At 36.7% G+C, this 13,596-nt stretch overlaps 1 protein-coding gene across 1 annotated transcript in view; it reads right to left on the bottom strand.

Moving 5' to 3' along the window:
• SATB2 (SATB homeobox 2) overlaps nt 1-13,596 on the bottom strand; it is a 225,818-nt gene that overhangs the window by 45,218 nt on the left and 167,004 nt on the right. Inside the window, exon 10 of the mRNA XM_020993640.2 lies at nt 143-340. Within this exon, the coding sequence (XP_020849299.1) occupies nt 143-340 (198 nt within the window). The remainder of the gene's footprint in view (nt 1-142; nt 341-13,596) is intronic.

The following is a 13,596-nucleotide window of genomic DNA, read 5'->3' as shown; positions in this document are numbered from 1 at the left end:
ATGAAATGTGCATTAGTATACCTACACACATTCTGCCTGACAGCCTACGAGGCAGAAGGAAGTTGGAGCCAGGTTCTCCTTGGACGTTTTACAGCAGCTACAAACACAAAGTCTCATTCAGTAAGAAAGTTACTGCTCTGACCTGCACAGGCTCAGGAGTGAGCTGGACAACATGCTGCATGCGCTCACTGTGATGATGCCTGGACTCCTCCTCATAGATCACATCTCTCTCATGCTGGGGAAGGTTCAGGAAGCGGCGGATGGTGCACAGGTTTTCCCAGAGGGTGCGGTTTTCCGGACTTGGGTTTTCCTTCCAGCGGAGTAGCTCACACAGCCAGCCCTAGAAAGAGAAGGTCACAGGAGTTAACTTCCAAAAGGCAGAAGGATCAGATATGTTCTTGATCTCAAAAGAAATGCATGCTCTATTCAAGGATTTCTAAGTTCTTTCCCTCTACCTGTATAGATAATTCATGCCATACCCTAAGCTCTCTGAAAACCCCAAACCATAATTGCTTATTACACACCATGAGTCAGTGTCTTAATTATTTTCCTCCACATCCTACAGAACTTCAGAAACCTTGTGTAAAGTAACTAAAAAAAAGACAAAAAAGACTATAATAACCCAAAATAATAAGAAAAAATAAACCAAGACACTCAAAAGATACCGTTGGTGAACTACCGTTAAAAAATACAGCAAAATTATCCAGTCAACCTTTCAACCATAAGAAAGGGGCAGAAAACCAAACTTGTATTTCAAAAGGGCAAGTTCTGAAGAACAGATACAACCAAATATAAAGAATATTAAGAGGAATGGAGTCTTCTTGTAATTTCCAAGAATATCATAAAATGAAAAATGGCATTCAAAAAGGGACTAAAAAGCAAAATCTTTTTTCAGTTATTGGTTTTTTTTTTGATGACCACAGTTCAGTTGTCAGTGACTTCAGAGCCAAGAGCTGTTTAAGTGGTACCTTTCTCTAAGGGTCACAACTACCTGAGGAAGACCAAGAAGGTTCCCTTCCCTGCTTTGGTTGGGATGTTCTCTGTCTATTGCAACTGTATGAGGAAGGAAGAGTGTAATCCAAATAATGATGGATTATATGAAAATAATAGAGAGGATGCTGTCAACATCGCTTACTGACTCATGTCAAAATATTTTACCTACTAGCTTTCTAGCCCATCATTTCCAAGCTATAGCTCTAATTTTTTTTTAAATCAAAAAGTGCCCTTGTTGTTCTTGCCTTTCCAAAATAATAAAGCTTGAAAACAATTACCTTAGTACTCATGAAGTTATATTTACTTCTTTTTAAAAAAAAAAGGAAAGAAAAAATGCATCCCATAACTCATAAGCCAATGAAAGCTCATGACATGCATTATAAAAACCCCATATAATATCATAAGCCGTTGTTTGTCTAACTCTCCACTGTGTCTTCTGCCTTTACCCAAAAAAAAAGGCAAGATTTGATTATCTCCGCTGCATCAGCCAAGACAGCAACACCAGCTGTTCTCATTGTGCAGCCTCTTCCTCATGGCCTACATGTTAATAACCTGATCATTCCATTTTCTCCTTCAACTGCCGGCTGCAGCACAGCGAAGAGACAAAAACCCAGGCCCATCTGCAGCAGCTGTAGGCACTGAACTGTGAAGCCACTGGGGATTTATAAACTAATCTGTAACACAACACTGCCTTGTTTTTACAAGTGAGAGGCCACATTTGCGCAGACCTGATCTTTTCTTGCAGTAAACTGGGAGCTGAGGGTGGTGAGAGGGTGAGGAAGAATGAAAAGGAGATATCTGATCATCTGCTTGGAATTTTTCACTTCCCAAGTATTTTCATAGATATTTTGGCTAACCCCAAAGTCAGGTGATGGCTGGCATTTGAAAAACATTATATACTTACTAGTGCGTGTGTATGTGCATATATGTATACACATAAAACATATATACATATATACATATACATAATATATACACACATGTATATTTGCATGTGTGTCTATGTACTCATGTACATATATGTATACATATATGCATAAGCATATGTGTTGTACATATATGTGTATGTCGATAAAAAAGTAAAACTCCACAACTTTTGTCCCTTCCAAAAAAAATCTCCTAATCCCAAGTGATTTCTCAGGGGCTTCTTTGTACAAAGGAAAGAATTTCTGAAATGGAAAATTAAACCATCTGTGGAAAAAATAAGCTCCTATTTCTCTATCTTTTCACAGATCTGAATAAGTCTCCAACTGAACTCTTTCAAATGTTTCAAACAGGTATGTTTAACATCTCCCAGGGGATGCTAGAGCATGAAGACCAATCATTTAACAGAAAATAAAAACAAAAACCTACATCTGTTAAAAGAAGAAGTTCTGAAAGATCCAGGCCTTAAGGAAGACAGCACCTGCTGTTCTGATTGAGGCATGAATTGCATTGTGGGAAGCCTCAGCTTGAAATGAGACAGGTGACAGCTGAGTGGTATCTCCACTTATGAAACTTGGAATGTCCACACAACAGTCATTGCAGCATTTGATTTATATGCACTGCTATAATCTGCACTCATTACAATCACTTAGAACAACACTACAGGCCTCATTATGGACTGTGTGCTCTCTGCCATCAGTCTTTAAGAAGTATAGTGCTCAATTTGCCCAGCAACATGCAAGGTCCTGACCTTGAAGCTATTAGGGAGCAGATTAGACACAAGTGTGACCATGTGTGCAGACATAAGCAAACCAAATTAATTTCTGGCACAAGGCAGTGTCAGACAAGACCCTATCCTTAGGACACTAGAGAAGTTTCTCAATTCCCGGATGGTACTAAGCTAATGGCACATTTAGGAGAACCCAGTTTTGAAGGTGAAGCACATTCATGGTATTTAGAGGGTTATTAATCTAGTTTCCCTACAAAGTATTTGCTTGGCTGATCAGATTAAGGGATCTAGCCTTCAACAGCACACCCCCACCACAGCAGGCCCCAAGAAATCTGTGATACTTCACAGCCTCAGACATATTGCACCATGTGTACCCAGCTGCTACAATAATTAGCTTATGAATGTATCAGCTGGTTCTGTGATTTTTATAAATAATAACTAACCTACAGAGCAGAAAGATTTTCATGAGCCTAATATTAGCAAGAGATTGCAAGGTGGTCCTAACTCTAACTTGTCATTCTACTAAATGCCCGATTTACATTCCCATGTTTTATACTAGTGGGGTCTCCCTTTGATGCCACTTATAAATATTTAGTGTCTGAAAGAGCAGTTTATTTTTGTCAGTTTTCCTCATAACAGCCATTATTTGTTTCCCCCTCGTTCTGATGTACCCTTTTCACTCTGTGTATTCTCTGTTTATCTTCAACAAATTTATCCATTTACCTCTTTTCTCATCCCTCCCTCCAGTTGCTTATTCATATCATCCCTCACCCCACTCATTGGGATGCTTATGTGTCTTATACATAGTCTATTACTAGCTGGCACGATGGTTAACACAGGGGGGAAATGCCAATACTGTTGCTCTACCAAAAAAAATAATACCTTTATGATAGTTTGTAAACCCCCTGTAGAAGAAATGAAGTCTCCTGGATTGGCTTGGAGATTTTTTTTTTCCCCTTTTTTCATTTATATAATCTTTGCATGCCATCCAAGAAAGTTTTGCAGGATCAGGCAAAAAAAAAAGTGTAAATGTCAAATAAAACAGTGACAGATGACAGTATTCTCTATTGAATAGCACTGTTTCTGTCGTGCATGTTCAATGGGAACTCATGAATTATTAATAAACAAATCTCCTTTTTCTGTTAAAAATCTCAAGTAGTTTTTGTTGCTGTTGTTGTTGATCCCTGTGTGTTATGCAGAGCCTTCCAGGAGAATTATTTTTCATGTCAGAAACGCTGATGCAGAAGTTCATCCAACGTCCAGTCTTGGCCAGCTTGATAGGCCTTTCACTGTAAGGCTGGTCTGTGCAAACGTCTGCAATGCTCTCTTCTCTGCTTGAGTTAGTTTTAAGTTATGGCCAAAGGTGAACTACATATCACATATGGTCAAGTTAACTTTTTAATACTATACTTCCTTCAGACAAGAAAATAAGCACACTTATGAGTGCTTAAGAAATGGCTAGTACTCAAAGTAGCACCCCAGCTTTTTAGCAGAAACATCAGATTCATAGGATATTCATAGAACTTAGAGGTAGATGGGATCTTAGATCACCCAGTCAATGCCAAACCCTCCCCTCCCAAACCCGCCATTTTACAAAAGGAGAAAACTGAGTTCCAGAGAGATTAAGAGACTTGTCCAAGATTGTACAAAGATAACATGGAAAGAGCACTAGGTATAGAGTCATAGGGCCTGGGTTCAAATTCTACCTGTGTGGATTTAGGTGATCAATCAATCAAAAAGAATTTAAAGATACCTACTATGTGTCAGGTATTGTTAGGCATTATAGATACTAAGAAAAAAATGAAACAGACTCTGCCATCAAGAAGCTTACATCCTATTGTGACTGATGGCAAGTAGGAGAGGGGAGTTAGGGAATATATGTGAAATAAGTACAAGGTCCTTTAAGGAAAGAAGATATTAGCAATTGAGGAACTCAGGAAAGGATTTTTAAAGAAGTTAGTGCTTGAGCTAAGTCTTTAAGGTGAAGTAAGGGATTCTATAAGGCAGAGATAAAAACCTTGCAGACATGGGGAATGGCTATTGGTAAAGCAAAGAGAAAGGAGCATGTGAAGGGTAACAAGTTGTCTGGTTTATCTAGACTGTAGAGAATAAAAAGGAGAATAATGTAGAATAAAGCTAGTAGGAGGAGGGCAAGTTGTGAAAGCAATTAAGAGCCAAATAGTTGAGTTTACATTTTATCCTAGAGGCCACAGTCGATTTACTGAGTAACATTGGGTTTATTGGGCAAGTCACCAAAACTCTCTGGGCCTCAGTTTCCTCTTTAAAATGAGTGGGTTACACTAGATTTTCTCCAGAGTCCCTTCCAGCTCTAAAATCTATGAAACACAGGTTCTAAGCAGCAGAGCTAAGATTACAACCCATCTTTGGACTCCAATCTAGTGTTGTTTTTTTTTCTTTTTTTTTCCCCCCACTACAACATGCTGAATCACTACCTCTAAAGTTCCTATTCCTCTAGTGGAAGCAAAGTACACAAAAGAGAAACATACCTGACTTACTATATAGGAGCACATATTAGGGACTACCAAAAAAGATCACAATTAAAACTTAATTGTTCCTCCAAAATCTGAAATTTCACAAAATCCATTAAAGATCCTACTCCACTTCTAGTTCTAACCTAAATGCATTAACAGTACCCCAATATTCAATTCATAAGCAAATAATATCTACTTATATCCCATTTTGACCATTTCATCTTCTTAAACAAAAATATCTACTACCCTCTAAAGAAAACAATGCACTCATGCTTTCAAATACATACAGACTAGTTCACATTTGTGTTATTAATGCTTTTTTGCAAGTATATTCCACTCTATACTATCAAGAAAGTCCTGAATAACTCCATAGAAAGCTAATGTTCACAACTCAAATTGTGTTTTAAACTCACTAAGAGAGCTTGTTATTTAAAAGAACCCACTGTAATCCTGCCATAAAGCTAATAATTACCCTGCAATTTATCTTTTGTGTAAAAAAGCTATTTCATATACGGGTTGAACTAACATGAAATACTTAAGTTTCACAATATCAAAGCACTTTAAAAGTTAGAAATGGAAACTCAGGAGTGTGACCATGAAGAGAATTTGTCTTGAAAATCCCCCACCCCCAAATAGGTTCTGATTAATAATGATACTGCATTGAAGTACAGTGCTCAAATGTGATCCTTTCTCATTTCCCTTAGGATTCTTTTAATGTAGAAAAGCCTCTCCACTAGACCACATCATCAATACATGAAACTCTGAAAAAGTATTTCACTTTCTTCAGTAGAAACACAAAGTCCCAAAACAAGTCACCATAAGGAGCATGGGTAACCCTTTTTCCCTAAGCCAAATATGAACTGCATCATATAACAAACTGATGATTTACAGACAGAGCTTTGTACTGGCTTCAAACCAAGTCAGTTCTTCTTTCAGCCTTAGGTCTTGATTTCCTGTGAGAATCAGAATGTAAGCTCCTTGAGGAAAAGGAAAGTTCATTTTGTATCTGTATCTCTAAGATTTACCACTGTGCCTAAAACCTTTTTTTTTTCCTGATCAAGATCTATGATTCCATTGGTGTGGCATACTCCCTGACAAGAAAACTACTTATAAAGACCAGGAACTGTTCTATATTTTATAGGCTGAGAGGCATTGGGAGGTTGTAGCTTACTGTAGATCACTCAACTTCTGTGGATTAGAAATGAGTTAGAGACAGGACCTGAAATTCAGGTATTCTTGACTTTGAAGCCAATCAATCAACATTTGTTGAACATATATTATGTCTTTAAGCACTGTGAAAGGTGCTGGGAATATGCATGCAAAGAATGAAACAATCCCTACTCTGAAGAAGCATAGATTCTAATGGGGCAGACAACAAGTGCATGTATAAAACATATACAGAATAAATGTAAAGTGAATAAAAACAAATATATGTACATATATAATATACAAATGCACTAGACATAACTACATTTTAGCTTATATATATATATACATATAAACTATATGTATATCATCTATTTGCATATATGTACATGTGCTGTTGTTTGTCTTTCATTCTCAAAGAGAACCATGACATCAGGAAGATGATGCCATGGCTTCCAAGCGAATTGAGTTTAAGTGAGGGAGGCCTGTGCAAGGTCACCAACCTCATTTTCTCCTCCAGCGCCATCTGAGTCCAGTGGCAAGACATAGATCAGGGCAACTGGAAATGGTCCCAAATACATGCACATATATGTTAAACATGTATATATACAGTATGTGATATAGATATATATTAGCTGTGTTATATGCATCTCTCTAAATTATATTTATCATGTTATATATGCAATATGAGTATATGTATATATTAACTGTAGATAATATGTATGTGTATATTCATATAAACATACAGAATGTATTCTCTATTCACATATGTAATGTGTTTACATTAGCTATATATTACATGTATATATGTAAAAGTAAATGTATATACACACATATATGCTAAAAACAAGGTTGTTTGGGAGAGAGGGCACTAGCAATTGAGGAGATCAGGAAAGGTTTCATGCAGAAGATAGTGCTTGAGCTGTGTCTTAAAGAAAGACAGCAACTCTAAGAAGCAGAGGTAATGAAGGAATGCATAAATATTTGTTGAGTGCATTTTGAAATGCCCTGTTACTGAATATTTATTGAATACCCACAATACACTAAGTACTGTGAAGACAATGGTACCTGATAGTTACTCTCTAGGACAAGGGCAGGGAACCTGAAGCCACATGTGGACTTCTAGGTCCTTGTGTGGGGCCTTTCAACTGAATCCAAGTTTTACAGAACTCATCCTTTTATTAAGGGGATTTGTTCTGTGAAGTTTGGATTCAGTCAAAGGACTGCACTTGAAGACCTAGAGAGCCATATATGCCCTTGAAGCTGCAGGTTCCCCACCCCTGCTATAGAAGCTCCCAATCTAAGGCATATATATTACAAATACCAAACACATACTTTTTAAAGGTTTTTTTTTAAATTTATTTTTATCAGGTTTTCTTTTCCGTTCTTTTTTGCTACAACTTATTTGATGGATTTTAAGGGGGAGGGAACCTTGTTTAGATTAAAAATGAATGAGAAAGGGTAATTATTAGGCAGAGGACAATAAGAATAATCTGAGGTAATTGACCTAATGTGGGGAGGTTTTAAAAGCAGTATTAAACTCAAGAAGGTGAGTTGGTTAATAGTAAGGAAATGTGAGACTTGAGTAGGCCTATGGAACAAAGCAAGAAATAAAATAGGGCAAACTAGATTTTTTAGATGTATGTAAAGTTTCCAAGAGCAGGTTCTCTGATTTGCTTGAGGGTCTCTCAGTGCCTCAGAATCTTCATTGGGAATATAGTGATAATATTTTTCCCTCAAGAGGAATATCTACTTCAGAACTGTAAAAAGAAAAAAAAACTCATAAAGGATAATATGCTTAGCAGTGGCATAATCTCTATGAAAGTAAATATGATATGGAATCTATGTATGGAAAATCAAGAATGACTACCCATAGAGCTCCTAGGAGCAAAACTGAAATGTTTAAAACACTTGAGTATCACTGGGAGTCAGATGAACACTATTATAAAAAGTAGATGACTAAACAGTTGCCAGAAGAAACTGAAGAGGGTCGTATAGAATAAAGATCGCTAAACCTGGAATCAATGAACAGGGTTCGGCTCCCAATTCTGTTACTTACTCACACTGTGACCCTGGATAAGTCAATAAGTTGGATAAGTTTTACCTCTCTAGGTAAAACCTGTAAAATGAGAGGATTAGACTAGATCTCTGTGGTCCCTTTCTAATTCTATGATCCAGTGATTGTAGAAAATATAACCTTGAGTATGGGAGGGGCCTGGAAAAATGTTAATAGCTTTTCCTTTCTTTTAATAGGGACACACATGCATCACATCACATCACATCAGATGAGTTGAGGTGGAGAACTTTATATGAGAATAAGGAAGAAAAATTATTGACTAAAGGAAAAAAAAGTTAGGAAAATAACTCCCACTGATGTAACATATAAAGTAATATACATATGACATATAATGCATTATATAAATACATAGTAGCAAGCATTATATAGCATTTTAAGGTTTGCCAAATGGTTTACAAATATCGTTTTGTTTTATTCTCATAACTACCCTGGAAGGTAAGTGCTATTATTATCCACATTTTATAGATGGGGAAACTGAGGCCAAGTGAAAGGTAAGTGATTTGCCTAGGCTTACACAGCTGCCGAATGTCCAAGTCAGGACACCAACTCAGGTCTTCCTGACTTGAGGGCCAGTGCTCTATCCATTGCACCATCTAGCTGACTATATAAACACACATAACTATACATATATGTACAAGATATACACATTCAGGCCTCTAACCTACCTGCTATGGATCACTTGGTTCCTGGGGTATATGCAGGGAGCAAAAATCAAAGTATCTGACTAATCACAAGGTGAAATTAAAGTCTCTGAGAGACAGCAGAAGGCAGTACAAAGAAAGGAAAGTGCAAAGAGGAAGAAGTTAAGGCTGGGACACTTCCTGGCCAAGTGCCCTTTAGTGCATTTCATTTTATTATTTTATTATTAACCAGTCTGAGCCCTTTCCTTTGCCTGTAAAATGGTGATGTTACTACTTAAGTGTTTATATTTTCTATTACCACATTGATCCTTAATATAAAAGCATTTTGTAAATTGTTAGGATGTGTGTGTGTGTGTGTGTGTGTGTGTGTGTGTGTGTGTGTGTGTGCGTGTGTGGACAGATTTGATCCAGGCCAAGGTTTCACTAGTTAAGGAACTACTGAAGTGGGAAACTTTTCATCAACGCACACCCTAAATCAGCAGCTGTTCTGTAACTCATGTTCTTAGAAAGCTGCCTAGGGTTAGATGACTTGGTCATGGTCACATGGCTATTACATGTCAGAAGCAAGACACAAACCAAGGTCTTCCTGACTCCAAGTTCGCCCCTTTATCCATTATACTACACTGTTTCCCCATATGAATAGAAACTATTATTATTATTATTATTATTATTCTTACAGTCCAAAAAGTCAGCATTCCACAAAGGTAAACAGCTATGCCTCAATTACACATGAGGCATCAAAGATGCATAGTATGTCTTTACTTCAAATAAGCCGAACATAGGATTAAATTAACTTTGTTTCACTGATGGATCATTAGCTTCACAGCAGCAGGATCTACATCTCATTCATCCCTGCATCTTGCCCAGCACCCAACTGTTCTACACATAGTAGGCACATTGTAATTATCTGTTGAATTTGTTTGTTGAATACAATTAAGTATAAAAATAACAAATGTAATTTTCCCTTAACTGATATTCTCTAGGAACTGCTGTGAATGAATGAGTAGGCAAATGAACAGTTCTGAAGGAGAATGATTCAAGACTCCTCACAACATCGATATAAAAGGCCATTTCCTCACCCACATCTTCAATGCAGAAAATGTCAGCATATGTAACCAAAAAGAAATGTTTTATGGGTGTCTCAAAAGAAAAAAACACATTATTAACCACAGACAGATCGCTTTCTAAATGGAAGCACACAAAGTCCCAAAACAAACTTTTGTAACTGTGAAAGGATTTCTCTTCAGATGGTTGCGACTCTTCTGAAGTGTGAAATGAGCCAGATAATATTCAGCTCCTGTTTCTTAGTCACCGAATTCTCTTTTCATGAATCCAATAAGTGTCTATTAAAATAAATAAACCCCCTAATGATTCAAGATAACCTAATCAAAAAAGCTGAAATGGATAAAGGGCTAACTACCAGGGAGAGTTGTCAAGGGCTTCAATGAATTCTTGACAAGGAGGTCATTGAAACTTTGTAAAAAAACTTTATACTAAGCATTTTGTTACAGTTCAAGGTTAATTATTTTATACCTTGAACGTGGTAACTAGAAATGATCTGCTTCTTTTTTTTATTTTTCAAAATCATATATAAAATTTTACGTTATATTTTCACGGGAACCAATTTTCTGCTGTCCCCTCTGTTATCTCTACATCTTGGTATACTCATCATATCTTTCACAGTTCAACATTTAAGTGGATATGCTTGTAAAGATTGAGTCTGTAATTGACAGCAATGTGGATTTTATTTAAGAAGAACACTACAGTTTTTGGTGACTGAAGGGACATAGAGCTTAAGGCAAGCAGGACCTCACAAGGGCTAAGATCAGGCTCCTTTTTTGGACAATAGGGAAAAGGAATAGCTGAAAAATACATCTACTATTATGTAAAGAGGCACCTCCCTAGTTTTGTTTCCTCACTTAAGCTCTGGAAGGATTTTTGTGGATGTTTTTTGTCTGGACCTTTGATTTCACTAGAGTAGGGATCACTCAGTGTGAAGACTTCTACAAATGTAGATAAGCCACTTGTCAATAACTTACCAACTATATACTTCTGCATAACTCATAAAGTGGCTGTGTGACCCCTGGCAACACACTGAACTTTTCAGAACTGTAGGCAACTCTCAGACTGCAGAGCTGCAGAGAAGATGCTGATCTGCACTGATAGAGGGAATTGGAATCAGGGAGCTTCCTGTGCCAATGAAATCACAGATCCAGTACCCACCTCTACTTCTAATGACAAACATATAGTCTTAAAGAGGCACTGAGACGATAAATGGCTTGCTATTGTGCATCAGTATCAGCCCTCGAACACAGGTCTTCCCAGCTCTAAGGACAGCCCTCTTTCTTCTATTCCATGCTGCCTCTCCATAGAAGGAAAATTGAGGCCAAAGACGTCTTTTTTAAAAAAATTGAAAGAGAAAATAGCCCCAAATAAAAATAAATGAAACACCTTTATTCTAACTTTAACTTTACGTATCAGAGATGAGGTCCCATGCTATGTACCATACTGTCATCAGAACTGCTTTTCGTCAATAAAGAAAAGTGGCAACTTTAGGTACCAAGACAAAATATTAGTTGCAAAAATTATATTAAAAGAGAATGTTAATAAAATATGAAATCATAAGCAAATTAGAGGAGAAAGCAAGAAATTACCTTTTTGATCTATGGATAAGAAAATAGTTCATGATCAAATAAGGAAAAGAACATCTCGGAAGATAAAATGGAATTTTAATTATATAAAATTTAAAAGTTTTTGCACCAACAAAATCAGTGCAGTTAAAACTAGAAGAGAAATTGGTAACTGGAAAAAACCACTGCTTCAAGTTTCTCTGCTATAGAAGACAAATAAGGTTCAAATTTTAAGAACAAGAGTCATTTCCTAATGGGTATATGGTCAAAGGAAATGAGCACACGTTTTGAAGAATTACTTGTATTCTTATAAATTTAAGTCAGTTCTCCATGTATTTGAGAAATAAGGCCTTTATCAGAGACATGCTGTAAAAAAAAAAAAGTCCCCACTTTCTGCTTTCCTTCTAATCTTGGTTGTATTATGTGTATGTGTGCAAAACTTTTTTAATTTAATATAATCAAATTATCTGTTCTAAATTTTGTAATGCTCTTTATCTCTTATTTGGTCATAAATTCTTCCCTTCTCCATAGATCTGACAGGTAAATTATTCCTTTTCCTAATTTATTTATGGTATCACCCTTCATGTTTAAATTTTGTACCCATTTAGATCTTATCTTGGTATTATGTGTAAGATATCAGTCTCTGCCTGGTTTTTGCTATACTGTTTTCCAGTTTTCCCAGCAGTTTTTGTCAAATAGTGAGTTCTTGTCCCAAAAACTTGGGTCTTTGGATATATCAAACACCAGATTACTATAGTCATTTACTACTAGGTATTGTGTACCCAATCTATTCCACTGATCCACCGCTCTATCTCTTAACCACTACCAGACTGTTTTGATGATTCCTGCCTTATAATACAGTTTGCTATCTGGTACAACTCATTTGGGGTTTCTTGGCAAAGACACTGGAGTAGTTTTCTATTTGCTTCTCCAGCTCATTTTATAGATGAGGAAACAGGGGCAAACAAGGTTACGTGACTTGTGCAGGGTCACACAGCTAATGAGTGTCTGAGGCCAGGTTTGAACTCAGGAAGATGAGTCTTCCTGACTCCACACCTAGCTCTCTATTCACTTCACTACCTAGCAATAAATTATGGTAACGTAATATAATGAAATTATTAATGGAATGGAATGGTTTCAGAGGAATCCGAGAAGACTGTATTACCTAATGCAGAGTGAAATGAATATAACCTGAGCAATAATTTACACAATAACAAAAACATTATAAAAAAGAAACAATTCTAAAAGACTTGATAATTTATCAATACAACAGGTAGCTATAATTCCATAGGACTGACGATGAAGCATGCTACTCATATCTTGATGGGGAAATGATGACTCAAGATGCAGAATAAGACAGACGTTTTTGACACAGATAATATGGGAATTTGCTTTGTTTTACTATGCATATTTGTTACAAAGGCTTTGTTTTCTTTTTGTTGTTGTTATTTCCTAATGGAAGTAAGAGGTAAGAGGAGGAGAAAGGGTTGAGATGGGTAATGAAAAAGAGAACCATTGAAACATTTTTTAAAAATACAAAGAAAATAAAAATAATGAAGGCACAGACATGGAGGACAGTTTTGAAAACTGTAGGTTGAACTTTACATAATATATGTGTATATATGTGTGTATGTGTGCATACACACACATAAACACATAGTGGTTTGTCTTTCGTTCTCTAAGAGTACCATGATATCAGGAAGATGATGACATGACTTGCAATTGAATTGGATTTAAGTGAGAGAAGGCTGTGCAAAGTTACCAGCCTCACTTTCTCCTCCAGAGCCATCTGGGTCCAGGGACCAGACATCGATCAGGATGACTAGAGATGGCCCAGGATGGTGTATGTCTATCTGTCTATTCATAAAAGAAGGGGTACATAACAGAAACCCAAAGTTTATATATGATGTTCTGTTGCTATTCTATTAGGTATATGGAAATGAACACTTTATTTGATGTTGGC

Source organism: Phascolarctos cinereus, unplaced genomic scaffold, assembly GCF_003287225.1.
Source record: "Phascolarctos cinereus isolate Bilbo 61053 unplaced genomic scaffold, phaCin_HiC Scaffold_726;HRSCAF=1367, whole genome shotgun sequence".
Lineage (NCBI taxonomy): Eukaryota > Metazoa > Chordata > Mammalia > Diprotodontia > Phascolarctidae > Phascolarctos > Phascolarctos cinereus.
This window is presented reverse-complemented; position numbering and strand designations above follow the sequence as displayed.